Source organism: Microtus oregoni, unplaced genomic scaffold (assembly GCF_018167655.1).
Source record: "Microtus oregoni isolate MIOR12 unplaced genomic scaffold, Mior012 000016F_ref0000370, whole genome shotgun sequence".
Lineage (NCBI taxonomy): Eukaryota > Metazoa > Chordata > Mammalia > Rodentia > Cricetidae > Microtus > Microtus oregoni.
In genome coordinates, this window is record NW_024543075.1 from 19,383,722 (window position 1) to 19,402,577 (window position 18,856).

At 49.2% G+C, this 18,856-nt stretch overlaps 1 protein-coding gene across 1 annotated transcript in view; it reads right to left on the reverse strand.

Annotated features, from left to right (window-relative positions):
• Il21r (interleukin 21 receptor) overlaps positions 1–10,660 on the reverse strand; it is a 35,582-nt gene extending 24,922 nt beyond the window's left edge. Inside the window, exons 1-2 of the mRNA XM_041666585.1 lie at positions 10,616–10,660; positions 8,995–9,055 (exon numbers count right to left, since the gene is read on the reverse strand). Of these exons, the coding sequence (XP_041522519.1) occupies positions 8,995–9,055; positions 10,616–10,660 (106 nt within the window). The remainder of the gene's footprint in view (positions 1–8,994; positions 9,056–10,615) is intronic.
• Between the last annotated feature and the right edge of the window lie 8,196 nt (positions 10,661–18,856).

Below are 18,856 nucleotides of genomic sequence, written 5' to 3' on the forward strand. Positions count from 1 at the left end.
GGGCGGTAGGCAGTTCATTCCGTGAAGTGCCTGCTGTCCAAGTCTGAGGACTTGTTTTGCATGCCCACACCCATGCAAAAGCTGGGTGAGCACATGAGTAATACCACGCTGGGGGTGCTGAGACAGGAGGATCCCTGGAGCCCACGGACCAGCCAGTCTAGCTAATCATGACTTCCACATTCAGTGTCTAAAATGGAAGGTGAGAGCCACTGAAGAAGATACCAAGAGTGACCTCTGGCCTCCACAAGAGCTTAAGTGAACATGTACACACACACACATATGCACGTGCACATGAGTAAGCACACATATGCATACTGAACCCAAGTCTAGGACACTGCTGGGCACCACACCTTGCTGTATAAGATTGCCAAAGGCAGAAAAACAAAGGCAAGCTAGGCAGACTCACACCTGTAACTCAGCCTTGAGGAGTCTGAAGCAGTATTTCAGGTCAGTCTGAAGGGTTACAGAATGAGATAACATCAAGACAGAAAGAGAGAGAGAGAGAGAGAGAGAGAGAGAGAGAGAGAGAGAGAGGAGGTAGAGAGAGAGAGTGAGAGAGAAAGAGGGAGAGAGAGAGAGAAAGAGAGAGAAGGAGGGAGAGAGAGAGAGAGACCCTCCTGGCATACATTCCCAGCTCTCAGGTCAGTCTGTAACCACAATGAGACTCCATTTACCATTTGAAGGAGAAAAAGAAAAGACAGATGGGAGGGGGAGGGAGGGGGAGGAAGGAAGGAGAAGGAGGGAGGATGGGAGAGGTCTGACTTGATCAAGTGGTCAGTGAAGTGGTGAGCTACGTTTACAGTCGGCTACTTCTTCCTTCAGCCTGAGAAATGCGGTCACTGGGTGATGAAATGCACATGGCCTATTTTCTTTCTTTCTTTCTTTCTTTCTTTCTTTCTTTCTTTCTGTCATTGGTTTGATTTTTTTCCAGACAGGGTTTCTCTGTCTATTCCTGGCTGTCCTAGAATTCGCTTTGTAGACCAAGCAGGCTCCAAACTCACAGAGATCTGTTTGCCTCTGCCTTCTGAGTGCTGGAATTAAAGGTGTATGCCACCACCACCACCTGGGTAAACGTCTATTTTCATATACAAAGATCAAATGTGAAATTTTAAAATTACGTCATTTCAGGCCAGTGACCAGGCTCAAAGGGTGTTTGCTGCCAAGCCAGACAATTTGAATTTGATGCCCGAGATCCTGGGCTGTTTTTGTCTGGAATTTTTGGTGGTTGTTTTTGTCAACTCAATACTAATTTTATTTGGCTAGAATCTCAATTACCTCAATTAAGAAAATGCCTCCACTCGGATCACCTGTAGGCAAGTCTTTAGGGCATTTTCTTGACAGATGGTTGATGTGGGTAGGCCCAGGCCACAGGGAGGCCTCACTCCTGAGCAGCTGGTCCTGGGTGGTATGAGGAAACAGACTGAACAGTCCAGGAGATCAAGCCGGAAAGCAGTATTCTTTTGTGGCTTCTGATGACCTCCTGCCCTGGCTTCCCTCAGTTTGGGAGTGTGACCTGAGATGCAGAAGCTGAAATAAAACCTTTCCTCCCCAAGTTGCTTTTGGTCATGACGTTTTATCCCAGCAATAGAAACCCCCACGTAAGGTAGAGATTGGTACCGGGTTACAGGGTGCTGCTGTGATGGGACCTGACTGTATTTTGGGAGGAGGATTGTGGAAAGACTTTGGAACTTTGGGCTGGAAAGGTCAATGAGTGCCCAGAACTAAGGATCCATGAGAACATAGAATATAATTCTGAGAGCAGTAGAGACATGGGAGGCCTGTGAAAGACCCGGCTGAGGCCTTTTGGTAGTATGAATTAAGAATCTGTGGTTCTGGTCAACGGGGGCTGAAAAACTGGCTATGATTAAGGAGAAACCAGCATCACCGAGGGAAATCTCCTAGATGTTTCCTCAGAGTCAGCACACAAAGCTGTGCTCCAGAGGCCCCCAAGGCAGAACCCAGGCTGGCAGAGGAGCTTGGTAATGTGTACGAGTTCTCCAGGTGATACTGACTTTGAAGGCTTGAAGGGGTCACGGAGAGAAGTTGAAGCTTGGCACCCTGTGGTAGGATCAGAGCCCCTGAGAAGAGCTCAGAAGAGACTCTCGGTGAAAGTGCAGCCCAGTTGCCGTGGAGACCCCAGCGCTTTAGAGATGACAGGACCAGGGGATGACTGCCAAGGACAGCAGGAGCTGATAGATGGAGCAAGCCAGTAAGCAGCACCCCTCCATGGCCTCTGCTTCTGTTCCTGCTTCCAGGTTCCTGCCCTTGACTTCCCTGGATGACTAACTACAGGCTATAAGATGAAATAAACCCTTCCCCCAACAGTTACCTTTGTTTCACCACAGCTAGAACCCCTAACTGAGACAGACCCACAAGGCAGAAGGAGAGAACTGAGTCTTTGTTGCCCTCTGTCCTCCACAGGCATGCCGTGACACACCCCCTCAGGTAAATAAGTTAACTTAATGTTAACAACATAGGGACAGCCAGTCAAGAACGGCTCAAACGACGCCAGACTTGCTAAGATGAATGAGAGGAGTGAGAAATGAGGGGCTGGACAGACTGCGCTCATGGACAGAGAAGTTTCAAGGAAGTCTCAGCATACATACAATCTCTAGCAAAGCTCCCCGGGGAAACTGATAAGATTATTCCAACATTAGCGGAGTCATTTGAAGGAAGTCACTGCCAAGAAACCAAACTGCCCAATGGGAAAGAAGGAAGACGGCAAATGAACTGGCTTGTAGCCGCTGGACTGCTGACAAAATTGCCACTGCATTTGGGTGGAGGAGGCCTGGCATTCAAAATGAATGGACAGTTTTAGGTTAGCTTGAGCTACATGGAGAGACTGCCATCTCAAAACAACAGCAAAGCCAGGCTCTACGGAAGATGTTTTTAATCCCAGTACCAGGGAGGCAGAGGCAGGAGAGTCTCTGTGAATTTGAGGTCAGCCTGGTCTATGTAGCAAGCTGCAGAGCAGCCAGAGTTACATAAAGAGGTTCTGTCTCAAAACAACAAACACATAAAAGCAATCAAAATAACAACAAAGATGCCATATTAGTTGAATAATCATGCAGCTAAAAACAACCCTTGACCCCTACTTTACACGATGCATAAAAGTCAATTCCTGGGGCTGGGGCCATAGCTCAAGAGTCGAGTGCTCTCCCGGCACGCACAAGGCCCTAGCTTCAATCACCCGGTACTGTCAGGAAATAGAGGCCAGTTCCAGACATGCTGTAGGCTCAATGTGAAAGTAAAATAATAAACGACCCAGCAGAAAGTGGAATGATGTTTTGTGGTGGAATATTTGTTGAAGATGTGTTACTTTTGTTTATGCTGTGGAATGTTTGTTTAATGATGCAAAGATGTGTTGCATTCTTTTATGTCATGTTACTTTGCCTATCTAAAACACCTGACTGTCTAATAAAGAGATGAATGGCCAATAACTAGACAGGAGAGGGATAGGTGGGGCTGCCAGGCAGAGAGAATAAATAGGAGGAGAAATCTAGGCTCAAAAGAAGAGAGAGTGGCGAGAAAAGGAGGAGAGAAAGATGCTAGGGGTCAACCCACCAGGCACACATCTAGCCAGGGAGTAAGAAGGGAAGAAAGATGTAGAGAATAAAGAAAGGTTTAAAAACCCAGAGACAAAATGTAGTTAAAGAGAAACGGGATAATTTAAGTTAGAAAAGCTGGCTAGAAACAAGGTAAGCTAAGGCCGGGCATTCATACGTAAGAAGTCATCTCTGTGTATTTATTTGGGAGTTGAGTTCTAATGACCTTGGTGCCAGTCCAACTTTCTAAACACACTTATAGCTCAGGAATAAAAGAGAAAAGAAGAGTGATAAGTTGAATTTCATGAACATTAAGGAAGGCTGTTCACCTAGTGGGGCGACGCAGTAGCTCATTGAGCCAAGTGCCTGCTGAACGAGTACGAGGACCCAAGCTCAGATCCCCAGCACCCACTCAAGAGTCAGGGATGGCTCCATGTATCTGCAGCCTCAGTGTTGGGAGGCAAAGACAGGTGGAGCCCTAAAGCTCGCTGACGGCCAGCCTGGTTGAAATAGTGTCAGGTTCAGTGAGAGACCCCCATCTCAACCAACAAGGTGGACAGCGATGGAGCAGGGAACTCAGCAATGACCCCTGGCCTCCACGCGTGCCTGCACTGCTTAGTTTACCTGATACATAAAACAGAACAGAATTCCGAGCGCGAGGGGAAGAGCCTGCAGTCAGTCCTTGTCATGGTTTCTCTGCATCCTCAGAGTCTACACTAAGTGGAGGTTTGAACTGACTTGGAAAGTTTGTCCTTGCCATGTGGGTCTCAGCGCCTCCACTTCAAGGTTCTGTGCCAGGAAGCTAAGCCCCATGTGACCTGAACAGACCTGTGCATCCGTGGCATGCATCCCACCTCCCCTGAACTGGAAGACCCTGAGTTCTTGGTTCCCCTGCCCTGTGATCAAGGAACGGAATCTACTGGATCACTTTCAGGCTGTGTTCAGCTCATGATAAACGAGGTGGGAGCAACAGGGCTGAAAGTGAAAGGTGAAAATATTCTGAAAGTAAAATGTCCCATCCCTACCCTGACAGAGGAGCCATGGGGCAGGCGCAGAGGGACTCCCCAGAAGAGCCATGCACAAGAGCCAGCAGGTCACCAGAAGGAGAAGTGTGTCTGTTTAGGGACTTCCCAAGGGGGAACCAGAGGGAGGGCTTCTGGCTCCTCCAGGCACGGACCTGTCTGCTGCTCTTCTCCGGCCCCGGTCTCTGGCTATGTCCTCCAACCTATCCTTTCTCCGCATCATTCCACAATCTCACCTAGACCCGCAAAGAAAAGCCTAGCATGTACACACCACACACACACACACACACACACACACACACACACATCCCACCCCTTCATGGCTTGCTCTGGGCTCCAAGCACACCAGACTGCCAGGATCTCACTCATAAGTTGCCTTCGCCTGGCTTTCACCCTTCACACCTGGAACTTTCAGTCATTGGAACTTTCTGTGCTCCCCGACTGTCGGCCTCCTACTGGGTCTTCAAAGCTAAGTTCAAATGTCATGGCTGTCTTCTTTGATCTCTCCAAAGAGAGTGAGTCACCTCTTCCTCTGGGTTCTGTCCCCCCACCACCACCACCATTTCCATTCACCTTCTAAGCAACAACCCAGCAGAAACCACATGGGCTTCGTTCCTGCCGAGCCCCCTGTGGCTAAGCCCTGCCTCACACACGGCAGGTGCACACACAGGTTGCATGGATGGCTAAATGACAGGGGTCCCTCTCTTTGGTGAAGAACCGTGCAGCCTGTACACTCCAGTGTTAATTGACTCGGTTGGGTTCTTGTTTCTTCAGCGAGCTGAGACACTGAAAACCTCGGCATTTCTGTAGGATCCAATAACCCCTATCTTAGGACCTTTGCACATGCGATTGCTCCGCTAACACTCTCTCCCCCCAGGTTCTCTGCAGCCGCATCCACAGATTTCAACTTCAGGATCACCCCCTAAAGAGACTGCCTGCTTCCTTGGAAGTGGGTCCACTCTGGTCCTCTTCATAGCTGTCGTAATATCAGGACAGTGACTGCCTCCGTCTTGTCTTTAAGACCCATCATTGTCTGGACACATCAGGTCCCAGAGGTTGACAAATCACCAGCTTTCTTCACCACAACATCCCCCGTTGGTAGAATGGGGTGCAGAACGCATTGATAATGAGTGTACGGATGAATGGGGGCCACGCGATGGAACAGCCACTGAGCAGTCCCCGGAGACCCGGTTTTCCCATCAGCTTTGTCATTATCCCCAGGAGGTACCCCCCCCGTCACACACACACACACACACACACACACACACACACACACACACGCTCTGGGCAGCAGCTCCAGCTCCTAGAGTCGGATAGAGAAGACTGTCCTCAGATTAGACACGACCGAGGATATTCAGAGATGGCACACCGCAGGCTCCATTCAGCAGAGTTTCCAGGTGGATGAATGAGACTAGCAGGCCTGGACCAGAAGACAACTCTGACCCCCTTGGGTCTTCAGCCACCTTTTTGGCTTGTCTGAGCTCAGCTCTGTACATCTGTAGACCAGGCTCAGCGGTTGTGCTTCAAGCAAGAAGCAAGGAAGTAGGCATCTGAGGGTGCCTGTTTTCCCCAGCATGGTGGGTTGTGTTACAGCTGAGGACATCAGGCTCATGGCTTGGTGGGTGGCGGCTGGCCATGAGGAAGGACCTCACCCCCCTACCAATGGCTGTGTGGCTCCATGCACCAGAACCTCCTCCAGCCTGGACAACCTGAACAAAATCGACTATTCTTTCAGCCTTGCTCAGGGGTACAGCCTCTCCCTGTGGCTCACAGGCAGGGGCTGGTCTGAAGCATGACTGCTTGAAGCTCCAGCAGAGAACTGGGCCGAGACAGCACCAGGTCTTCCATTCTCCGCAGCCCACCCTGGCTTGATGGAGGCCTGAGCCTTTAATCTGCACAGGACAGAATTGGGAGGCTTCAGTTTTGGTTCTCACACCAAACTTACTTAGCGGATCAAGGAGCAAAGGCCCAGAGAGGCCCAGAGCCGTATCCGTGGCCACACAGCGAAGAGATTGAGGCATGAGGGGGAGCCAGGCCGTACATTTGCCCCTCCTCCTGGGACAGTTCTGTGTTTTGACCCTCCCTGGGGACCGCAGGGACAGCAGCAGGCTGAGGCCCTGGTACAGATGTCCTTTAGGGGCCCTGGCCAGGGAATGTTCTCAGGTTGTTTCAGAAGTTCCAAGTTTACTCAGCGCTTCTGTTTGAGTCGTCATGAAAAGTCCCTTCGTCCCGGGCCAGAGTGGTGGGGGAGGGGGGGGGCGACACCTGCAAGCTGCGGGCTGTGGGTGGGGCCTCTCCCAGCTCCCCCCACTTCGTGTTTCTGGGGCCCTGGACCAGCATTTGAAGGAAAGGCGGCCAGGGTGAGAACCCCTTCCTTGGGGAAGACTTTGTCCCACCTCCATGGGACAAAGCCCCTCCAAGTGGCTCCCTGGGTGGCCTTGAAAACCACCTTAACTCCCTTGGTCTCAGTTTTCTCACTAGCAGGTGCTGAAGCACCATCACAGCCATGTGGTACAGTGGGTGGCACACACCTGTAATGCCAGCCCTCAGGAGGCTGAGACGGGAGAATCACAGATTTGAACCAGACTGGGTGGCATGGAGAAAGAACCTTCCCTTTTTGTTAGCGGCAACAAGGCGGACACCTAGTAATTAAAGAAAACCAGATACTATCTCCCGCTGGCCTGCTGTGAGTCCCTGCAGGTCTTCCCCTGTCGAGGGCACTGACTGGCTATGGCAGCCCTCTTCCCTGCCATGCAGAGCCCGGCTTTGGGAGAAAGCACGCCCCTCCTTCTCATGGCTGTCTAGTGCTGCTTGGCCCTGGGACGGAAAGGAAAGCCTCCCCCGAGCACGCAGCCTGGCTGCCTCTCGTCCATTTTTCCATGCTGTTCTCCTTACTGACAGCCACCTACCTTCCAGTGCCAGACGCCCCTTATGGCGCCAACTCTCACCTCCCTCTCTCAGGCTAAAGAAGTCTGAAGTGGCCTCTAGAGACGGGCATGTTGGAAGCCTCGGACGAGGGACCAATCTCCCCTGCCCAGCAGGCAGGGATTCTATCATTCTCTCCCCAGTGAGGCCCAGACTGCAGCTCTAGGGCAGGGATATTGCAGAGAGTAAGCACCCCACTGTGGGGATCACACAGCCAGGTGGCCTCTGAGGAACTACCTGAAGTGGTGTTCCAGGCCGTGAGTCTTTTCATGGGGTGTCATCCACCATACAGGCCAGGTTCCAATTTCTGCTCAGACTCTCCCTATCTCTCTTAACCCAAGGAGCCCAGCATTGCCATCTATGCACTGGACTTTGTGGGACCACTGGCCTCTCTTGGACTCTGAGGATTCTGAGAGGTCCCTAAGTGCCTACAACTCTGTAGAGAAGGCTGTTCTAGCCTTTCCTGATCTCTCTGTAGTTCCTAGCATCCAGTCCTCCTCCTCCACAGGTCAAGGTGCCTGGGAGTGGGAGCACCTAAAATCATCATCTCGACACTGACATCCCGGAGTTCTCTTAAAGAGCCTCACAGAGATAGAGCCACTTTGCTCCCCATTTCACAGAAGCATCAAACAAGGACCCAGAAGGCTGGAAGAAGCAGCGAGACTTGCCCAGTTTCTCCAGCGAGACTTAGAAAGGCTGACATGTGCTCTCACATCCAGGCTGCCTCCGAGAGCATAGGTATTCTTGGAGGAGCTGCCTGTGACACTCTCATGCCTCTGTGACCTGCTGCGGTCCCTTTGGCAAGTCCTAAGTACGGGCATTAGCTCCCATGGCTTTTCCACTCAACCCTTCTGCCTTCTCCTTCTCCATCCTTCCAGGCTAGGTCTCCAACAACCTCCAGACTCCTCTCTCCTCCCCATGTAAGAGGTGTTGTCTCTTACCATGTGACCCATGCCCTGGATTTGGATGGCAGCACTTGGTTGGACTGCCCACCTTGCCATATCCTGGCGAGTCCCATAAGGAAAGTCATACATCCCCTGTGGAGCCAGGTCTCCTTATCTATGAAGTAGGCAGCCCACCCGCCTGGAAGGATTAGATGGAGTTTAAGTAATAAACCACAGTGGCTGGTCATCTCTGATGTCCTCCCCACAAAACAGCCCCATGGAAGCTTCCCAATGCTCCTGCCTAGGACCCATTGTCCAGCGGACTAGCTACCTCAGATCTCACTTTCTTCTCCCCGCCACTTCTTGCAGGCCATTTGCTCAGGCAAGAGATCATGTTAGCCATGCCCCTGCTTCCACAACCCTCCAACAACCCGCAAGCACACACTAAAGCCCACAGATATTCTAAGCCGGCTGAACAAGGGACCCCAGCCTTGACTCTATCAAGTCTAATTACATATAACCTTCTCTGCCTCTGTGTCCCAGCGGTGACACAGGCACAGGACAGCTCAGAGTCCCACCATGGTGCGACGCAAAAGCCTGAGGATACCATCTACTTACCTGCTTCTTCGAGGTCCTCCTCAGAAAGCCATTCCTCAGGCTGGGGCAACCAGGTGGCCTCCTGGGGGTGGGAGTCACAGAGGGACTCAGAGTGATGGTGGTTGGTGTGGGTTTAAGAAGGTGGGCAAGGGTCCAGTCCGGTGCAAGTCCAGAATCTAAAGGAGTCACCACTGAGACAGTCCTAGGGCTGAGGGCTAGCTGGGCATTTAGACAGGGCTTACATAGAGGGAGTCAGCAGAGCTGGGGCAGCCAGAGACAGGGCACAGCTGGGGCTGGGGCCAGTTGACCGCCCCAGGGATGGACAGACCTGAAGTCAGACCGGCAAGCAGCTGTCAGTCACACACAGGAGAAGTGGGCAGACAGCTGCGCTCGCCTGATGCACAGAGCCGCCAGCAGAGGCTGTGGTGTCTGTCTGAGGCCAGGCAAGGGGTGGGGATCAGGAGGATGTGGTAAGCAGTGCCCGCCCAGCCCAGCCAGGTCCTCCAGAAGGGGCGAGAGAACTAAGACGCCTTCAGGCAGGCACCCACGGCTTCCCAAAGGTTACCCTTCAGCAAGACATTTGGGGCCTACGGGGTGACATCTGGCAGGCAGATGACGTCATCCCACAGACCTCACAGTCTTGTCCCATGAGACAGGCAGTGAATTGGGACTCCCCACTTCTCACGGATGTAGAAACTGACCGCAGGTGTGAGAAGGTCCTGAGTATCCACGTTGAGCCCCTCAGCTCAGACAGGAGAGACAGAAGGTGGACACCCACTCGTGACCTTTCTCCTGCAGGTGGATAAATGGTCCATTTTTTTCTGTCCCTTGCCTGCCCCCTCAGTATGACCCAGACTTTCTACATTAAGCACTACTCCCCTGCCTCAGCACTGTAGGAAGGAGGACTCTCCCTGCTGCCCTGAAGGAGAGAGACCTGAGAGTCTTGTTGTGCCCAGTTGTCAAGTGTGGATACCCAGCCAGGAGGACAGGGCAGTCACACAGAGCTGGGAATTCAAGAAAGAAATAGAAAACAATTGTTTTAATTTTCTTTCTTTTTCTTTTCTTTTCTTTCTTTCTTTTTATTTTTTGATACAGGATTTCTCTGTAACTTTGGAGCCTGTCCTGGAACTAGCTCTTGTAGACCAGGCTGGCCTTGAACTCAGAGATTTACCTGCCTCTGCCTCCCGAGTGCTGGGATTAAAGGCGTGCACCACCATGGCCCGGCTTTAATTTTCTTTTTTCTTTTTTTTTTTTTCAGGAAAAAGGACTTTATTATCAAAAGTTCATGTCGATTCAAGGTAGTGGGATTTCCATACGTTTTTCTGACCCTGCTGAGGTACCATTCCTGTGAAACCATAGACAACCTCCTGCCTCAGCCTCTTCCCTTTCCAGTCCAAGGGTGTCTTGCCTAACTTTACAGCAACTTTTAGGATCCCCTGAGACTTGCCCTCCAAATCCTCTCACCTCTTCAGAACTCACATTTGGTTTATACGATATCTGTCCTGGGCAGACTGATACTTTGGTCCTCACTCAGTGCCCACACTTGGACCCAGCAGGCCAGTGCTTAGTCAGCCTTTGAAGGGACTTGTCCAACACTCCACCAATGAAAGGGATGCTGACCTGAACCCAGTGCCCTGCCTACGGTCACTCTCGAGGCAGCTCCTAAATTCTCACCCACTGGCGGCATCGATCCCCTCACGATACTCACACACACACGAGAAACAAGATTTGTTTATGTTTCAAAAACAGTTTAAGCATAACATGCACTCATCCAAGCCCAGGATGAGAGGGCCAGGCCCGGGACTTCCGTCAATCATCAGATTCCTCACTTTGTGCATCTGGAGACGGCACAGTCTTCATTTCCTTTCCTCTCCTGAGCCCCCCAAGTCTCCAGCAGGGGCTATGCATCTTCCAGCTGGGGACCCAGAGGAGAGACCTTCCGTTTATGGACCTCAGGGTCCTTTGCCCTGAGAGAAACACGGGTGAGCTCCTGGCAACCGGTAAAGTGTAGAGACTCTGATCTCACCATTCCTTGAGGTACAATGAAGCTGGCATGTGGCTAGCAGACTTCTCTGACGGGTGGAATAGAAAAGAAATCCCTCAGACTCTTTTCTTGTCTCCAAGCAAACTGGAAGTCCAGGAGAAGAGGGGCAATGAGTAAACATTTGGGAATTCAGAAGACAGAAGTCAGGCAGCTCCGACCCAGCAGCCCCACAGAGGGAGAGCCTAACAGCCACCAGCTCCTCCCAGACCTTGATCAATGGGCCTGCTCCCATTTCACAGATGAAGAGATTGTGTCTTAGAAATGGCTTTTTATTTGTTTGCTTGTTTGTTTGTTTGCTTGTTTACTTTTGGGAGAACCTGCTCCCAAATAATCACACAAATTCTTACTTATGAATGCCCAGCCTTAGCTTGGTGTATTTCTTGTCAGCTTTTCTTAAATTATCCTGTCTATGTTTTGCCTCTGGGCTTTTATTGTTCTCTATTCTATATACCTTTCTTTATTTCTTACTCCGTGGCTGGCCATGTTGTTGGGTGGCTGACCCCTGCTGTCCTCTTTTCTCCTTCTCTCGCCTTCTCCTTGTTATTCTCTCTTCTGCCAGCCCCGCCTATCCTTTCTTCTGCCTAGCTATTGGTCGTTCAGCTCTTTATTAAACCAATTAGGTGTTTTAGACAGGCAAAGTAACACAGCTTCACAGAGTTAAATAAATACAACATAAAAAATATGCAACACATCTTTGCATCATTAAACAAATGATCCACAGCATAAAGGAATGTATCACACCTTTAACTAATATTCCATAGCACAGGAGAGGAAACCAGCACCCTCCAGCCTATGAGGCATGGGAGCCAGTATTTGAACCTAGTATTGGAGCCTAAAAGGAGTGCATCCAGATAGGGGTTTGCAAGGAGGGGTGGAGACAACTTTGAGCTGCCTCCAAGACCCTGATTGGTTCAGATACACACACCACTACCTTCACACTGGCCAGTGTCTGTGAAAGGCCAGGCAGCAACCCGCATGACTGACAGGTTAAGAAAGAGCATTCCACTTTTCGTGTCTATCTTGAGCTTTCCTTTCCACAACTGTGTTCGAGGACCTTCCTACAGGGTCCCTCATGGTTAGTATCAGCTCTAGGCTTCCCTGAGACCAGGACCTCATGCCTGGAGAGAGAGTTTCTGGGGGAAGCTAGCCTTTCTTTTTCCTTTCTCTGATTTTCTTTCTTTTTCTCCTTTCTTGATCTTCACAGTGACTCTTCCGAGGTCTTAGCCTAGAGTTTGAGCAAACTCACAGGCAGGATAGCAGAGGAGTTACTATCTGCAGAGTCCCTGCTATCAGCGAGATGAACTATGCAGCTGCGCATTGTCAGGGACGCGCTCCCCACCCCCATGTGGAGGGTTGAACCCTGAAAGTGGCCTTGTCTTCTGAATTTTCACTTTCCTCGGAAGTCAAGGAACTTGCCCAAGGTCACAACCCAGGGAGCGGATAGCGACGGTTTGAACTGTACACCCACCGTCCATCCAACTCACTGAACTACTTCTGAGTGTGGGTGGGCAGGAGGCAGTCAGCTCCACCCCCTCTCCACCACCTGCCTACTCATTCCCTTCTCTGTCAACTCAGCCAGCCCACACCTTCCCTCCCTCCTTATCAACTGGGCCCTTGGGTATGTCCTGAGGAAATTCCACGGAAAGATGTCTAGTAGAGCAGACAGCAGACAGACAGACTGACCGACATCCTGAGGGCATCATATAAGGCAGGGTGTACAAGTACAGAGGATGGGAAAGAATACAGAGAGCAGAGGGTCAGAGCCACATAGGACACTCACCTCTGGGCTCCTTGCTGGTGCAGCTGGGAAGAAGGCAGATTTGGTTCGTATGGAAATGAGAATTCCTGTCAAGCTTGCAGAGAAGCAGCTCAGTTGGGTTTACATATGTGGAGGAGTGGTCCACTGTAGCGATCTCAGCGCTCAGGATGCTGACGCAGGAGGACAACAGGTTCAAGACCAGCCTGGCTACACACTAAGATACTGATTCAGGGCAGGGGAGCAGAGCTGCAGACATGACGTGGGTGGGTGGGGGATACAGCCAAGGCTGCTTAGTCCACTGGTACTTAAGTGGATGGTCACGAGCTGGTCGTGTCCAGCTGGGTGAATGAGCATTGACCTCTGAAGTAGAACTGTGTTCAGGGGAGGGTCTCTCTTGCTCTGTTAAAAGTTATCAAGGGTAGCTGTTAGCCCTGGAGAGATCTCTGAGGCTCTCACACACCTTCCCAGCACTCCAAATAGCAGAGCTGGCCAAGGAGAGAAAGTGGTCACTCTGCTCTTCTGCCCTGGGGTCTTCTGAAAAGAAATAACAGGATAAACCTTCTCTAACCCACTTCCTCTTTTTAATTTTTTTTTAAAATCACTTTTTGGAGGAGAGATTTGCTTAACATATATTTTGGGCACTGTGGCTGTACAATTCAATGATTTTTTTTTAAGTCAACTTGTGATTTGGACACCCATGACTGCGGCTAAGTTGGTGGAACATTCCGTCCCCTAAACAGAGCCCTCCTGCGACATGCCAGCCCCATCTGCACTCCCAGGTGTACCTGATATGTTTGCAGGTGTCTCGGCTTCACATCTTTTCTGGGAAGGTCACATATGTTGGGAATAATGTATCTTTTGTAAATAGCCTCTTTCACTCAGAGTAGACTTTGACTCGGCCATGTGGTAGAATAAATGATAATCATCTTCTTTGTTGAGTAACATCCGGTGGCATGGAAGGACTGTCCCAGCTGTGCTTCCATGCACTGATGAGCATTTGTGTGGATAGTGGCCTTTTTCGTCCTTTCTTGATTTTGGGTGATACCAGCCTTGGAGTAAACAAGAGTCCTCAAGCCTCCTGTGGGTATACCTGGGGTTAAACTGCTGAGCTATATAATAATTCTGTTTACTTAAAAGAGCTGGCTAGCTTTTGGTCTACAGTGGCTGCATTGTATCACTTACCCATCAACAAGCAGGGAAGGCCCACTCTCTCTACACTTGCTGGTCCTGATTTTTTTTCTCTCCTTCCTTCTTTTCCTGTGTATGGATAATGTGTGTATGGATGTATGAAGGCCCGAAGTGTCTCAACTCTTCTTCAATCACTCAACCTTATTCACCAAGGCAGGGTCTCAGTCAAGCCAACGGCTTGCCTCTGTGGCTAGTTGGACATATCAGCTTACTCTGGGACATTCTGTCTCCTATGTCTAAGGCTGGAATTACAGATGGGCCCCCATGCCCACCGGGCATTTACATAAATTCTAGGCAGCTGAACCCCAGGCCTCTTGCTTGCACAGCAAGTACTTTAATGGCTGAGCCATCTCCCCAGACCCTGATCCTGAGGTTTTGAATGATAGCATTCCTAGGGAGGTGAGGTGATCTTTCACCCTGGGCTTGCTTTGCATCAGCTTTTGAGGGTTTCCAGGGTCAAGGCCAAATATCCCACAGCCTCCTCCCTCACCCTTCTTTCTCCGATGACCTGTCTTGGTGTTTGAAAATCAACTTGTCTATAGGCATGAAGTTCCCCCTTCTAGACTACCAACTGTCCCCAGATATGTCCTCAGATCTCTGCTGGTCTTTCCTGTGCTGGCAGCACTCAGTTAACACTAGAGACCTGTGGTTAAGTTCTGAAATTGAGACTTTATGTTCTCCAACTTGGTTGTTTTCCTAGAGAAGGTTTCAGCCATTTCTACCCACTTCCAAACACACCTTCTCCATTAAAAGTAAAAGTAGGCACTGAGATTTGACAGGGATTACCTTCAGCTCATAGATTGCTTCTAGAAATGCTGCCATTTTGGCAATGTTCACTGTTTTACTTCGTGGGCACGGGTTGTCTTGAGACTTATCTGTGTTTCCTTAAATTCTCTTCAGGGTGTTCTGCACTGCTCCCTGAACACACCTTGCGTTGCCTTGGTTTCTCTATTGCTAAGAATTCTACCTGTGAGGAAGCCTTCCTCGCTAGCACGGACTCACACAGGCAGAAACACGGATGGTGTGTGCACGCCACTGCTTCGCTAAGGCCATTCATCACATCTAGTGATTGCTCCATGGACTTTCGGACTTTATGTATTTAGGATCATGCCATCATTTACAAAGGCAGTCTCACTTTTGGGTTTTTTACATTTCTTTTTCCGGCTGAATTGTCAGGTTAAAACATTTGGTGCAAGGTTGAACAGCAGTGGTAGAGTGGGCGACCTTACGGGAAAGTTTCAGGGTTTTGGGGCTTGTGAGCATGCTGTTGACTGAGAGTCTTTGGCTCATGTCCTTTACCAAGCTGAGGGAAGTCCCTTTTGTTCCTAGTTTGCATTATAACAGATACCCACGTGGGGTTTTTTCCCCCTTAGCTTCTATCATGGACTGTGGTGGTTCACATTGTGTTGAACCACCCTTGCATTCCTGAGGTAACTCTACTTAGCCAGACTTTTCATGGCTGACACATTCTTTTTTTTTTTTTTTGGATTTTTGAGACAGGGTTTCTCCATAGCTTTCGGTTTCTGTCCTGGAACTAGCTCTTATAGACCAGGCTGGCCTTGAACTCACAGAGATCCGCCTGCCTCTGCCTCCCAAGTGCTGGGATTAAAGGCGTGCGCCACCACTGCCTGGCTGGCTGACAGATTCTTGATAGGACAGTGGAAAAAAGGGGAAGATTTGGGAGGCTGAAAGTCGCAGGGGCTCCAGTCTGCTTGGTCTGTTTCTTCTAGGCGATAGCGAGGCAGAGCTTCATGATGGCGGGGGTGTGGGAGAATAGGGCTGCTCACCTCACATGAGCCAGGAAGCAGAGACAGATGAGGGAGTAGGTGTATTTACTCCAAGCAGGCTCCACTTCTTCCCAAGTGTCATCAGGTCAGAGACCTCATCATCCAGCCACTTCTCAAATCTAGCCAGCTTGCAACCAAGACTTGAACACACAGCAAAACCACGCGGTCATGAGTTAGAGTCTGTTTACCTTGCTCCTCATTTTTTTCCCCAGTACCCTTGTTGTGGAATTTTGTGTCTATGCTCATAAGGACTGTTGTTCTAGGTTTTTTTTGTTTTGTTTTGTTTTGTTTTTTTAAAATTTCCCCTCTGATGTCCTTGTCTGGAGTTGGCACCATAGTGACTTAGGAATCATTTTCTCCTCTTTTATTTTGTGGAAGAGGATGAGAATTCTCCAGGAAAGGCTGGGCTTGTCTTTGCTAGGAGTTTTGTGGGTGACCAGTTCAACTTCCTACTTTGTTTGTTTTGTTATGTCTATTAAGAGTTTCTTTTCTTTCTTTCTTTCTTTCTTTGAGTCGATTTTAATGACGGGTGATCACAAAATTCTGGCTTTTATGTGCACAAAGGCGCCATCTCCCTTTCCATTTCTGATCTTATTTTAATTTTCTGTCTTTCTTGATTAGTCTAGCTAAAGGTTTGTTAAACTTTGCCAATTTCTGTTCAAAGAAATAACTTTTGGGTCTGCCGATCCTCTCTTCTGTTTTTCTGGTTTTTATTTATCTCCACTCTAACGTGTATTACTTAATTTCTTTTGCAAGCATTGGGTTTCACTTTTTTTTTCTAGTTCCTTAAGGAGTACAGTTAAGGGGCTGGAAAGATGATTCAGCAGTTAGGAGTGCTTGCTCCTCTTGCAGAGAGGACTTGAGTCCAGTTCCCAGTGTCCATGCGAGAGAACTGGAAACCACCTATAATCTGGCTGCAGAGCAATCTGACAGCTCTGGCCTCTTCTGGCAGCTGCACATGTGTATACACATAATTAAAAAGGAAAAAAATATAAAGGCCAAGATTCCAGTGTTTGCGGCCCCCGACAGTCATGTAAAAGAGTGTAGCTAGGCTATTGGTCTGTGCTCTTAGTCTAAAGAATGTGTCTGCAGCTCCGACTCTCTTGGTTTTCAATACATTCCCTGTAAGTTTCGGTGTGCTGGTGTGTCGGCTTTCCAGCACTCTGACAAAACACCCGAGAACTCAGCTTAAAAAGAGGAAAGGTTAATTTAGGCTCCAGGTTTCAGGATTTTCACAGTCCATGGTTGCTTTTGAACCTGTAGCAAGGGAACCTGCTGTGATGGTGGTCTGTGAAGGGAGAAACCTGCTCATCTCAATGTGGCCGAGAAGCTCGGAAGAGAGGCTGGAGTTGCCATAGTGTCCTCAAAAGTACACCTCCAATCACCTAACTTCCCCGCACTAGGTCCCAGCTCCTAAATGCTCGGCCACCTCCCCATAGCACCAGACGCTGATGAGCAAACCTTGAGCACGTGGGCCTTGGGTAACATCCAAATCAGGACGGTTGTGTTCATACATCTTTGCTTTCTGATCTCTTTTATGAGTCCTGGGAGTCATTGGCTGGTTAGGGTGTGCTGTGTAACTCACGCGGCTGTACACTTTCTGCTTTTCTAACACTGTGTCAGAGAAAAGAATGGAATTCCAATCTCTCTCTCACTCACTCTGTAGACCTGGCTGGCCTCAAACTCACAGAGATCCGCCTGTCTACGTCTCCCCAGTGCTAGAATTAAAGTGTGCAGGACCACACCTGGCAATTTCAGTCTTTTTAAGTTCATCGTCTTAGCTACTTTTCCGTTGATGTGAAGAAGAGCTTATAGAAGAACTTATTGGAGCTCACAGCTGCAGAGGGTGAGTCCATAACTGCCTTGGCGGGGAGAGGGGCAGCAGACAGGCAGGCACGGTGCAGGAGCAGTGGCTGACAGCTCACATCTGATCTGCAAGCCCAAGGCGAAAAGAAAACTAGCTGGGAATAGTGTGGGCTTTTGAAACCTCCCAGCTCACCCGGATGTGACAATGTGACATACTTCCTCCAACAAGGCCACGCCTCCTACTTCTTTTAATCCTTCTCAAATGGTTGAACTCCCTGATGACTAAATATTCAAATATATGAGTCTAGCAGAACCATTTTCATTCAAACTACCACATTTATGAAGACTTGCTTTGTGGCTTAACCCAAGACCTGCCTTGTAGAATGCTCCGTCTGTTCCTTCTGGCCATGGCTGATTTTGATGGGGTGCTATGCTTGTCCGTGGCTCTGATTGGTTTTTTAACATCCTTCCAGTTTCCTTTCCTTGATGCCTTCTGCCTAATGATCTCTCCATTATTAAAAGTGTGGCACTGAAGCTGCCAACTATTATGGTATAACACAAGTGTTCCGGTTCAGTTCTGTCCATATTTGCTTCATGGGATGCATATGGCTATTATATGTTTCCTATGAGTTTACATGTTTGTTAGCATATACTCTTGTTTACTTTTTGAAATAATTTTTCCTTAAACTTTGTTTTTCATGGTGTTACCACTCAGAGCTCTTGGGTTTTCTTTGTATGAAATATCCTCGTAAATCTTTCACTTTAAACTCGTTTGTGTCTTGTAGACAGCATATAGTTGGGTAATGCTTTTTAAATCCCTTCTGCCAATGTGTATCTTAAACACTAAGTGTGAAGCGATTACCAGCAGGAATTGCTCTGCATTTTGCTGTTTGCCTTTGTCTGTCACTCAGTTCCCTCAGAATCTCTATCTTTAGGGTTTGATTGATTTTTCTCCTACTGTATTGTTTATATACTCTCCTCATTGTCTGTTTCTTAAAGTTATTTTTAATGATTACCAGTGGCTTTGCATTCAACACAGGGAATTTATAAAGATGTAATTTGGATGATGAGGAAACCCACAGAGACAGCTGATCCAAGCTCGTGGGAGCTCAGGGACTCTAGACTGAGAACTAGAGAGCCTACATGGGACCAACCTAGGCTCTCCGAATGTGGGTGGCAGTTGTATAGCTTGGTCTGTTTGTGAGGCACCCAGCAGTGGGACCAGGATCTGTCCCTGGCACACGAGCTGGCATTTTGGAACCCATTCCCTATGGTGGGATGCCTCACTCAACCTTGATG